Raw genomic sequence first — 12177 nt, 5'->3', positions numbered from 1 at the left:
TAACCACAACAATCACACCCCTCATACTACAGAGATTACAACGCAGCTGCAGGACTATTCAACTGCAGTCCTGGAGCCGAGGTAGAAAACCTTCTGGCCATTTCCTCCTTCTAATCGGGGACCTGGGACAGCACTGACCAACCACCTGACAGTTCACCAGTTGACTAGCAGGTAGAGAAGGAAAGCAGCAGTACAGCACTTGGGCCCTTGGGGGCCCGGCAGTCCGTGATACAATAACAAACCAGGAGGAATCACTCACTTCTCCTCTTGCCCACATCTCCTTTGGACGTCGCCGCCTCGTTGAGCAGGACCATCCCCATGGTGATGGCGGCATCTGTGGGCAGTTGTCAAGGAAACGGACTAACCACAGTGTGTGTGCTGTAAGTGTATGTTTGTGATAGTGTGTGCGTGCACTGTGTATAACCCAGACAATGTCAATCTTCCAAAAGTCAAAAGTCTATTCAGCTGCAGTGTGTTCTCACTCAGTGTGAGCAGTGAGCCGTTAACTCCAGACTGTGAAAGTAGCGATTACTGAGGGATAAATGGTTAATCAACTCCTCGGCTATTGTAGCTATTGTGCAGGCATTGCTAACGACAGAATAGGAGATGGCTAGAGAACAGAAGGAGAAGAGATGCCGATGGACTATGACGTTAGTTGTGGACAGGGGAGTTGTGTGGACCACCCAGACATAAAGACTCTGGAGGCTGAGGTTCGGACTACTGGATGCACACATCTCGACGCCTATTTAGGAAGTTCCAATAGCTCAGCGGGTTAGAGTGTAGTGATGGTAACGCCAGGGTCGTGGGTTTGACTCCCGCATGGGTCACATACCATATACTGAACACTACTGGTCACTGTCAACATAAGTCACTGTGGATAGAAGTATCTGTTATTATGACCAGTAAAGTAAGGAAAATGAAATATTAACAAAACAATTTCATTTAGGTGTATTACAGTCATACCTAAAGCAAGTCTAGCCATTCCCTTGTGCACGGGCTCTCATGCATATGGAAATCATGGATCTTTATGAAAGGCCACTTCCATAACTAAACTAGGCCACCTTCGATGGAACACATCGTGATGTTGAGAGGCTTGACAACAGCATATGTGATTATGCCAACGGGTCCTTGAGAATCAGGCCTGAGACATACACACCTGCGCACGCACACATCGGCTTCTCATCTCCCCAAGCAGTGTGTGAGTGTGAGTCTGTGTGTGGGTGGGTGGGAGTGGGGGTTGGACAGAGCCAACACGGAGCAAACAAACCATTCTAATTAAAGTGGAATTAAAACTGGAAGAGACTGGAGATAGTACTAATGAAAAAAAGAAGACAACTGCCAGCTGTGTGTGTGTGTGTGAGAGAGAGAGAGTCTCAGGCCTCATTCTCAGGGCTGCTGCTCTCAAGCCTTTTAGCATGTGTTCCATTGATTGTGTGTGAGAGCTACAGATACAGTGTTTGAATGTGAACCACAGAGAAAGGGTAGAGCATGTGGGTGGAACTGTGTTTTGTGTACAGCTGTGCATCATGTCAGTGTGTTTGTTTGGGCCCTTTACAGATGCTGCCTGACGTATGTGTGCCTTTGTGTTTTCACTGGTGTCTATATCCCACATATGTCCCATCCAATCCCCCCCCCCCCAGAATGACACTGTAGGAAACAGTAAGGACTAGAATGACTGTAGGTCTCTACGGCAATACACTATGGACTAGAATAACTGTAGGTCTCTACGGCGATACACTATGGACTAGAATGACTGTAGGTCTCTACGGCGATACACTATGGACTAGAATGACTGTAGGTCTCTACGGCGATACACTATGGACTAGAATAACCGTAGGTCTCTACGGTGATACACTATGGACTAGAATGACTATAGTTCTCTACAGCGATACACTATGGACTAGAATGATTGTAGGTCTCTACGGCGAAACACTATGGACTAGAATGACTGTAGGTCTCTACGGTGATACATTATGGACTAGAATAACTGTAGGTCTCTACGGCGATACACTATGGACTAGAATGACTGTAGGTCTCTACGGCGATACACTAAGGACTAGAATGACTGTAGGTCTCTACGGCGATACACTATGGACTAGAATGACTGTAGGTCTCTACGGCGATACATTGTGGACTAGAATGACTGTAGGTCTCTACGGCGATACACTATGGACTAGAATGACTGTAGGTCTCTACGGCAATACATTGTGGACTAGAATGACTGTAGGTCTCTACGGCGATACACTATGGACTAGAATGACTGTAGGTCTCTACAGCGATACATTGTGGACTAGAATGACTGTAGGTCTCTACGGCGATACACTATGGACTAGAATGACTGTAGGTCTCTACGGTGATACACTATGGACTAGAATGACTATAGTTCTCTACAGCGATACACTATGGACTAGAATGACTGTAGGTCTCTACGGCGAAACACTATGGACTAGAATGACTGTAGGTCTCTACGGTGATACATTATGGACTAGAATAACTGTAGGTCTCTACGGCGATACACTATGGACTAGAATGACTGTAGGTCTCTACGGCGATACACTATGGACTAGAATGACTGTAGGTCTCTACAGCGATACATTGTGGACTAGAATGACTGTAGGTCTCTACGGCGATACACTATGGACTAGAATGACTGTAGGTCTCTACGGTGATACATTGTGGACTAGAATAACTGTAGGTCTCTACGGCGATACACTATGGACTAGAATGACTGTAGGTCTCTACGGTGATACACTATGGACTCGAATGACTGTAGGTCTCTACGGCGATACACAATGGACTAGAATGACTGTAGGTCTCTACAGCGATACATTGTGGACTAGAATGACTGTAGGTCTCTACGGCGATACACTATGGACTAGAATGACTGTAGGTCTCTACGGTGATACACTATGGACTAGAATGACTATAGTTCTCTACAGCGATACACTATGGACTAGAATGACTGTAGGTCTCTACGGTGATACACTATGGACTCGAATGACTGTAGGTCTCTACGGCGATACACAATGGACTAGAATGACTGTAGGTCTCTACGGTGATACATTGTGGACTAGAATGACGCTAGATACAGTTGAAGTCGGAAGTTTACATACACATTAGTCAAATACATTTAAAATCAGTTTTTCACAATTACTGACATTTAATCCTATTAAAAATTCCCTGTCTTAGGTCAGTTAGGATCACCACTTTATTTTAAGAATGTGAAATGTCAGAATAATAGTGGAGAGAATGATTTATTTCAGCTTTTATTTCTTTCATCACATTCCCAGTGGGTCAGAAGTTTAAATACACTCAATTAGTATTTGGTAGCATTGCCTTTAAATTGTTTATCTTGGGTCAAATGTTTCGGGTAGCCTTCCACAAGCTTCCCACAATAAGTTGGGTGAATTTTGGCCCATTCCCCCTGACAGAGCTGGTGTAACTGAGTCAGGTTTGTAGACCTCCTTGCTTGCACACGCTTTTTCAGTTCTGCCCACAAATGTTCTATAGGATTGAGGTCAGGGCTTTGTGATGGCCACTCCAATACCTTGACTTTGCTGTCCTTAAGCCATTTTGCCACAACTTTGGAAGTATGCTTGGGGTCATTGTCCATTTGGAAGACCCATTTGCGATCAAGTTATAACTTCCTTACTGATGTCTTGACATGTTGCTTCAATATATTCACAATTTTCCTCACTCATGATGCCATCTATTTTGTGAAGTGCACCAGTTCCTCTTGCAGCCAAGCACCCCCACAACATGATCCTGCCACATCCGTGCTTCACGGTTGGGATGGTGTTCTTCGGCTTGCAAGCCTCCCCTTTTTTCCTCTAAACATAACAATGGTCATTATGGCCAAACAGCTCTATTTTTGTTTCATCAGACCAGAGCACATTTCTCCAAAAAGTACAATCTTTGTCCCCATGTGCAGTTGCAAACCGTAGTCTGGGTTTTTATGGCGGTTTTGGAGCAGTGGCTTCTTCCTTGCTGAGCGGCCTTTCAGGTTGTGTCGATATAGGACTCGTTTGACTGTGGAAATAGATACTTTTGTACCTATTTCCTCCAGCATCATCACAAGGTCCTTTGCTGTTGTTCTGGGATTGATTTGCACTTTTCGCTCCAAAGTACATTAATCTCTAGGAGACAGAACGAGTCTCCTTCCTGAGCGGTATGACGGCTGCGTGGTCCCATGGTGTTTATACTTGTGTACTATTGTTTGTACAGATGAACGTTCTACCTTCAGGCATTTAGAAATTGCTCCCAAGGATGAACCAGACTTGTGGAGGTCTACAATTGTTTTTCTGAGGTCTTGGCTAATTTCTTTTGATTTTCCCAATACATCCACAGGTCCACCTCCAATTGACTCAAATTATGTCAATTTGCCTATCAGAAGCTTCTAAAGCCATGACATCATTTTCCAAGTTGTTTAAAGGAACAGTGAACTTAGTGTATGTAAACTTTTGACCCACTGGAATTATGATATTCTGAATTATAAGTGAAATCATCTGTCTGTAAACAACTGTTGGAAAAATGACTTGTGTCATGCACAAAGTAGACGTCCTAACCGCCAAAACGATATAGTTTTGTTAACAAGAAATTTGTGGAGTTGGTTAAAAAACTAGTTTTAATGACTCTAACCTATGTGTATGTAAACTTCCCACTTCAACTGTATGTACTAAGCGCTCGCAACAGGTGTAAAGCTCACACCTGTTTTTCTATGCAGAGGAGATATTGCTAGAGGTTTATGTGAAGTAATACACTATTACGGCCAACTGTAAATACAGAGTAAATAGTGTAGTATATGTGATATTATGATGCTTCAGGATTCGCTTTCCGGTTGGTGTTTAGGTGCAAATGCCTCCTGAATCTGGCTCTAGAATAGGTAGTGAATACAGGCTTCCCATTGGTTAGTCCTCTGTATCATATAGAGGAAGTAGTGAATACAGGCTTCCCATTGGTTAGTCCTCTGTATCATATAGAGGAAGTAGTGAATACAGGCTTCCCATTGGTTAGTCCTCTGTATCATATAGAGGAAGTAGTGAATACAGGCTTCCCATTGGTTAGTCCTCTGTATCATATAGAGGAAGTAGTGAATACAGGCTTCCCATTGGTTAGTCCTCTGTATCATATAGAGGAAGTAGTGAATACAGGCTTCCCATTGGTTAGTCCTCTGTATCATATAGAGGAAGTAGTGAATATAGGCTTCCCATTGGTTAGTCCTCTGTATCATATAGAGGAAGTAGTGAATACAGGCTTCCCATTGGTTAGTCCTCTGTATCATATAGAAGAAGGAATGAATACAGGCTTCCCATTGGTTAGTCCTCTGTATCATATAGAGGAAGTAATGAATACAGGCTTCCCATTGGTTAGTCCTCTGTATCATACAGAGTACTGTAGGTAGTAAGTATAGGCTTCCTACTGGATAATCCTCTGTATCATACATAGTAGTTATTGAATACAGGCTTCACATTGGTTAATCCTCTGTATCATATAGGGGAAGTAGTGAATACAGGCTTCCCATTGGTTAATCCTCAGTTCTCCCATGAGGCATTCGTCTTAAGGATACTGAGCAGCAGGATGATGTGGGACTCAGCTACAAATTGGGCCTGGCTGCTCCCATGGATATAACTCTGAAAAAGAGAGAGGGGAGAACCGGAGAGAGAGGTAGAGAGAGAGAGAGAGAGAGAGAGAGAGAGAGAGAGAGAGAGAGAGAGAGAGAGAGAGAGAGAGAGAGAGAGAGAGAGAGAGAGAGAGAGAGAGAGGTAGAGTGAGGTATAGAGAGAGAGGTATAGAGAGAGAGAGAGAGAGGTATAGAGAGAGAGAGAGAGAGAGAGAGAGAGAGAGAGAGAGAGAGAGAGAGAGAGAAGATAAAATGTTAGTCACAATTGGTCAAAATTCCCTTATTATGAAAAAACAGGTAGGGAGAGAGATGGAATTGGAGAGACGTACAGCACGTGAGCTATAGACCATGAATGAGAGAGGGGCGGGGTAAAGGCCAAGATAAAAAATGTACAAATGAAATGGGTAAAAATTCCCTCACAATGGCCACATATTTCACAACGGTGCTAAACACTCGCTAGCTGTGTGGCTTCAAGATAAGCAATGCCTATTCCCCGTCTTTGACTCTCTCTCTCTCTCACACACCACTCACCCCAGGAAAACAAACATGGCCCTATGCCTTTTCACAGCTCCATGAAAGAGAAGTCTGGTCTAGCTGTTGTCACAAGGTCAAGGCACAACGCATTACTAACCATGGTCAATCACAATGCATTACTAACTGTGGCCAATCACAACTCTTTACTAACTAACCTTAGCCAATAGGAGGAGAGAATGTACACTACAGTGTACTCAGTTACCAGAAAAGTGTCCTCACACAAGGAGCCTGTGTCTCCACTGATAAGAAAACATCTATTTCCTATCCTTGTCCACGGTGTGCGTGTGTGTGTGTGTGTTTTTACGAGACAGTGTGGTCAAACTGAGGCCCACCAGCTACACGGTATGGAGGGGGAAAAGGCATCCCATGTCCCTGTACATACCATCTATCTCCCTACGGCGATAAGATTCCACAGGTGGGTGTGTGTGTTTACCAACCACAGTGGCTGTAAATAATTTAATTGCAGACTGTTGGACAGAATCCATTCTGATTCTACTAGAGAACCCAATAGCAGAGAAATGTCTAGGAAGAATAGCTGAGGGCCTATCGTGAGCCCCAGGAAGAATAGCTGAGGGCCTATCATGAGCCCCAGGGAGAATAGCTGAGGGCCTATCGTGAGCCCCAGGGAGAATAGCTGAGGGCCTATCGTGAGCCCCAGGGAGAATAGCTGAGGGCCTATCGTGAGCCCCAGGGAGAATAGCTGAGGGCCTATCGTGAGCCCCAGGGAGAATAGCTGAGGGCCTATCGTGAGCCCCAGGGTGAATAGCTGAGGCTTATTCAACAGATACTGGGGACCCAAATAAACTAAACTATCAACGGTTGATAGAAAGAATACATGCAAGACAAATTCCTATGTACTGGTAGGAAAGATGGGCACACGATAGAATGATGACTGTGTCCTTTGCAGCCAGATACGGCCTCTTTCTATAAAGACACTGTCTCATCATACTATACCTGGTAACATGCTTGCTTTACTTTTAGGGTTGCAAAATTATGGGCACTTTCCCCAAATTCCAGGGAAAGAAAAAAAGGAAAAAAAATCCCTGAATCAGAAGTGAACCTTGAATCAGAAGTGAATCAGAAGTGAACCTTGAATCAGAAGTGAATCAGAAGTGAACCTTGAATCAGAAGTGAATCAGAAGTGAACCTTGAATCAGAAGTGAATCAGAAGTGAACCTTGAATCAGAAGTGAATCAGAAGTGAACCTTGAATCAGAAGTGAATCAGAAGTGAACCTTGAATCAGAAGTGAATAAGTATGAATTTGCTGAATCTTCAAACCGTATTTCTGGAGAACCAGGAAATGTTGGTTAAGTGTTTTCGCACCCCATTTACTTACCGTTTCCCTGCTAGTACATTAGGTTCTGTTGATAACATGGAAACAGGATGAATTCATTCCATTTACATGGTTGATAACATGGGCCTTTAACAGCCATATAGATACTAGTGTCAGTGCCATTTTGTCCTCATTTGGTCCCTGTGTGTGTGTGTGTGTGTGTGTGTGTGTGTGTGTGTGTGTGCGCGCGCGCACATGTGTGTGTGTGTGTGTGAGAAAGAGTGTGTCTGTGTGTGTGTGTGTGTGTGAGAAAGAGTGTGTGTGTGCAGGCGCTCGCTGCACTCCTGTCGTATGCGTGTGAGTGAGTCATCCATTCCCCCGTATCTCCGCTAGGCTACGTAACACGTGTGGGTTTCAGCCGCACCGTGTCTGCATAGTGTGGGCTGGCGGTCGGACGTCATGATGGCCGTCATGAGGGACTCCAGCATCTTACTAGCTACCACAGGATCGCTAACACAGGATCGCTAACACCGGTTTACCGGGATAATAATAATAATAACAACAAGAACAATAAACAACTGAATTTATAACACACAATCTCAAAGTGGAGTGCATAATGCATAATGATGAACATGACGAGGGGAGAGCCAGATGCCTCTGTGTGTGTGTGTGTGTGTGTGTGTGTGTGTGTGTGTGTGTGTGTGTGTGTGTGTGTGTGTGTGTGTGTGTGTGTGTGTAGTACAAGACTTCATGCCAGCGTAGTGAAGTGGGCCGCCAACTTCGTCTGAAAATATAACAGCGGCTGTCGTCATTCCGGTTGCTAGGACGCAAGCACAACCCAGAAATACACAGAGTACAATCTGCATACACCCCTCAGAGTGGAGAAACCCTGAAACCATATACAGCACCTAGCTTCACCAAATCACATCATCACTGTCAACTTGTTGTCTTTCGGCTCTCCCAGAACACGCCTACACCTACACTGCCGACATGTGACACGGCAAGAAGAGCACGCTTCACGGCAGGTCCAAAACAACATGCGGAAATAGCGGGGAATATCATCCTGTGCATTGCCAGAGGCGCTGAGAAAAACCTCTAGGTTTCTGTGTAGTCCATCTCTTCCGTTCTCTCTCACCAACCTGGCAAACCAGAGCAAGTGCAGAGCCCCACACAGTGAACAGGCATGTGTCCCAAATGGCACCATATCCCCGACATGGGCTCTTTTTTAAAGTAGTCCACTATCTTGGGAAAAGGGTGAACTTTGGGAACAAAGCTCACCATTACAAAGCTACTGTCTAGCAGAAACTTTACAAATAAAACATGATCTAAATATTACAACAGAGGAGGAACAGAGGAGGAATAAAGGAGGAAACGAGGATGAGATGGGAATAAACGATTCTTCACTAAATAATCCTTTAAGGAAAAAAGGATAAAACATTTCTACGGGAGATTAACTTTATTTCCTTTAATCTGACAGAAAACAACCAAGGAGTATAGTAGAGAACTGAGGATAGGAGAGGAGTACATTAGAGAACTGAGGATAGGAGAGGAGTACATTAGAGAACTGAGGATAGGAGAGGAGTACATTAGAGAACTGAGGATAGGAGAGGAGTACATTAGAGAACTGAGGATAAGAGAGGAGTACATTAGAGAACTGAGGATAGGAGAGGAGTATATTAGAGAACTGAGGATAGGAGAGGAGTATATTAGAGAACTGAGGATAGGAGAGGAGTACATTAGAGAACTGAGGATAGGAGAGGAGTACATTAGAGAACTGAGGATAGGAGAGGAGTACATTAGAGAACTGAGGATAGGAGAGGAGTACATTAGAGAACTGAGGAGAGGAGTACATTAGAGAACTGAGGAGAGGAGTACATTAGAGAACTGAGGAGAGGAGTACATTAGAGAACTGAGGAGAGGAGTACATTAGAGAACTGAGGATAGGAGAGGAGTACATTCGAGAACTGAGGATAGGAGAGGAGTACATTCGAGAACTGAGGATAGGAGAGGAGTACATTCGAGAACTGAGGATAGGAGAGGAGTACATTCGAGAACTGAGGATAGGAGAGGAGTACATTCGAGAACTGAGGATAGGAGAGGAGTACATTCGAGAACTGAGGATAGGAGAGGAGTACATTCGAGAACTGAGGATAGGAGAGGAGTACATTCGAGAACTGAGGATAGGAGAGGAGTACATTCGAGAACTGAGGATAGGAGAGGAGTACATTCGAGAACTGAGGATAGGAGAGGAGTACATTCGAGAACTGAGGATAGGAGAGGAGTACATTCGAGAACTGAGGATAGGAGAGGAGTACATTCGAGAACTGAGGATAGGAGAGGAGTACATTCGAGAACTGAGGATAGGAGAGGAGTACATTCGAGAACTGAGGATAGGAGAGGAGTACATTCGAGAACTGAGGATAGGAGAGGAGTACATTCGAGAACTGAGGATAGGAGAGGAGTACATTCGAGAACTGAGGATAGGAGAGGAGTACATTCGAGAACTGAGGATAGGAGAGGAGTACATTCGAGAACTGAGGATAGGAGAGGAGTACATTCGAGAACTGAGGATAGGAGAGGAGTACATTCGAGAACTGAGGATAGGAGAGGAGTACATTCGAGAACTGAGGATAGGAGAGGAGTACATTCGAGAACTGAGGATAGGAGAGGAGTACATTCGAGAACTGAGGATAGGAGAGGAGTACATTCGAGAACTGAGGATAGGAGAGGAGTACATTCGAGAACTGAGGATAGGAGAGGAGTACATTCGAGAACTGAGGATAGGAGAGGAGTACATTCGAGAACTGAGGATAGGAGAGGAGTACATTCGAGAACTGAGGATAGGAGAGGAGTACATTCGAGAACTGAGGATAGGAGAGGAGTACATTCGAGAACTGAGGATAGGAGAGGAGTACATTCGAGAACTGAGGATAGGAGAGGAGTACATTCGAGAACTGAGGATAGGAGAGGAGTACATTCGAGAACTGAGGATAGGAGAGGAGTACATTCGAGAACTGAGGATAGGAGAGGAGTACATTCGAGAACTGAGGATAGGAGAGGAGTACATTCGAGAACTGAGGATAGGAGAGGAGTACATTCGAGAACTGAGGATAGGAGAGGAGTACATTCGAGAACTGAGGATAGGAGAGGAGTACATTCGAGAACTGAGGATAGGAGAGGAGTACATTCGAGAACTGAGGATAGGAGAGGAGTACATTCGAGAACTGAGGATAGGAGAGGAGTACATTAGAGAACTGAGGATAGGAGAGGAGTACATTAGAGAACTGAGGATAGGAGAGGAGTACATTAGAGAACTGAGGATAGGAGAGGAGTACATTAGAGAACTGAGGATAGGAGAGGAGTACATTAGAGAACTGAGGATAGGAGAGGAGTACATTAGAGAACTGAGGATAGGAGAGGAGTACATTAGAGAACTGAGGATAGGAGAGGAGTACATTAGAGAACTGAGGATAGGAGAGGAGTACATTAGAGAACTGAGGATAGGAGAGGAGTACATTAGAGAACTGAGGATAGGAGAGGAGTACATTAGAGAACTGAGGATAGGAGAGGAGTACATTCGAGAACTGAGGATAGGAGAGGAGTACATTAGAGAACTGAGGATAGGAGAGGAGTACATTCGAGAACTGAGGATAGGAGAGGAGTACATTCGAGAACTGAGGATAGGAGAGGAGTACATTCGAGAACTGAGGATAGGAGAGGAGTACATTCGAGAACTGAGGATAGGAGAGGAGTACATTCGAGAACTGAGGATAGGAGAGGAGTACATTCGAGAACTGAGGATAGGAGAGGAGTACATTCGAGAACTGAGGATAGGAGAGGAGTACATTAGAGAACTGAGGATAGGAGAGGAGTACATTAGAGAACTGAGGATAGGAGAGGAGTACATTAGAGAACTGAGGATAGGATAGGAGTACATTAGAGAACTGAGGATAGGAGAGGAGTATATTAGAGAACTGAGGATAGGAGAGGAGTATATTAGAGAACTGAGGATAGGAGAGGAGTACAGTAGAGAACTGAGGATAGGAGAGGAGTATAGTAGAGAACTGAGGATAGGAGAGGAGTATATTAGAGAACTGAGGATAGGAGAGGAGTATATTAGAGAACTGAGGATAGGAGAGGAGTATAGTAGAGAACTGAGGATAGGAGAGGAGTATAGTAGAGAACTGAGGATAGGAGAGGAGTATATTAGAGAACTGAGGATAGGAGAGGAGTATATTAGAGAACTGAGGATAGGAGAGGAGTATATTAGAGAACTGAGGATAGGAGAGGAGTATATTAGAGAACTGAGGATAGGAGAGGAGTATATTAGAGAACTGAGGATAGGAGAGGAGTACATTAGAGAACTGAGGATAGGAGAGGAGTATATTAGAGAACTGAGGATAGGAGAGGAGTACATTAGAGAACTGAGGATAGGAGAGGAGTACATTAGAGAACTGAGGATAGGAGAGGAGTATATTAGAGAACTGAGGATAGGAGAGGAGTATATTAGAGAACTGAGGATAGGAGAGGAGTATATTAGAGAACTGAGGATAGGAGAGGAGTATATTAGAGAACTGAGGATAGGAGAGGAGTATGTTAGAGAACTGAGGATAGGAGAGGAGTACATTAGATAACTGAGGGTAGGAGAGGAGTACATTAGAGAACTGAGGATAGGAGAGGAGTATATTAGAGAACTGAGGATAGGAGAGGAGTACATTAGAGAACTGAGGATAGGAGAGGAGTACATTA

The 12177-nt window shown here is 44.3% G+C and overlaps 1 protein-coding gene across 1 annotated transcript in view; it reads right to left on the bottom strand.

Annotated features, from left to right (window-relative positions):
- tusc3 (tumor suppressor candidate 3) overlaps positions 1 to 12177 on the bottom strand; it is a gene marked incomplete in the record, with an annotated part of 114264 nt that overhangs the window by 14972 nt on the left and 87115 nt on the right. Inside the window, 2 exon segments of the mRNA XM_031815022.1 lie at positions 260 to 334; positions 5567 to 5630. Coding sequence (XP_031670882.1) covers positions 260 to 334; positions 5567 to 5630 — 139 coding nt within the window.

This window comes from Oncorhynchus kisutch, unplaced genomic scaffold (assembly GCF_002021735.2).
Source record: "Oncorhynchus kisutch isolate 150728-3 unplaced genomic scaffold, Okis_V2 Okis07a-Okis12b_hom, whole genome shotgun sequence".
Lineage (NCBI taxonomy): Eukaryota > Metazoa > Chordata > Actinopteri > Salmoniformes > Salmonidae > Oncorhynchus > Oncorhynchus kisutch.
This window is presented reverse-complemented; position numbering and strand designations above follow the sequence as displayed.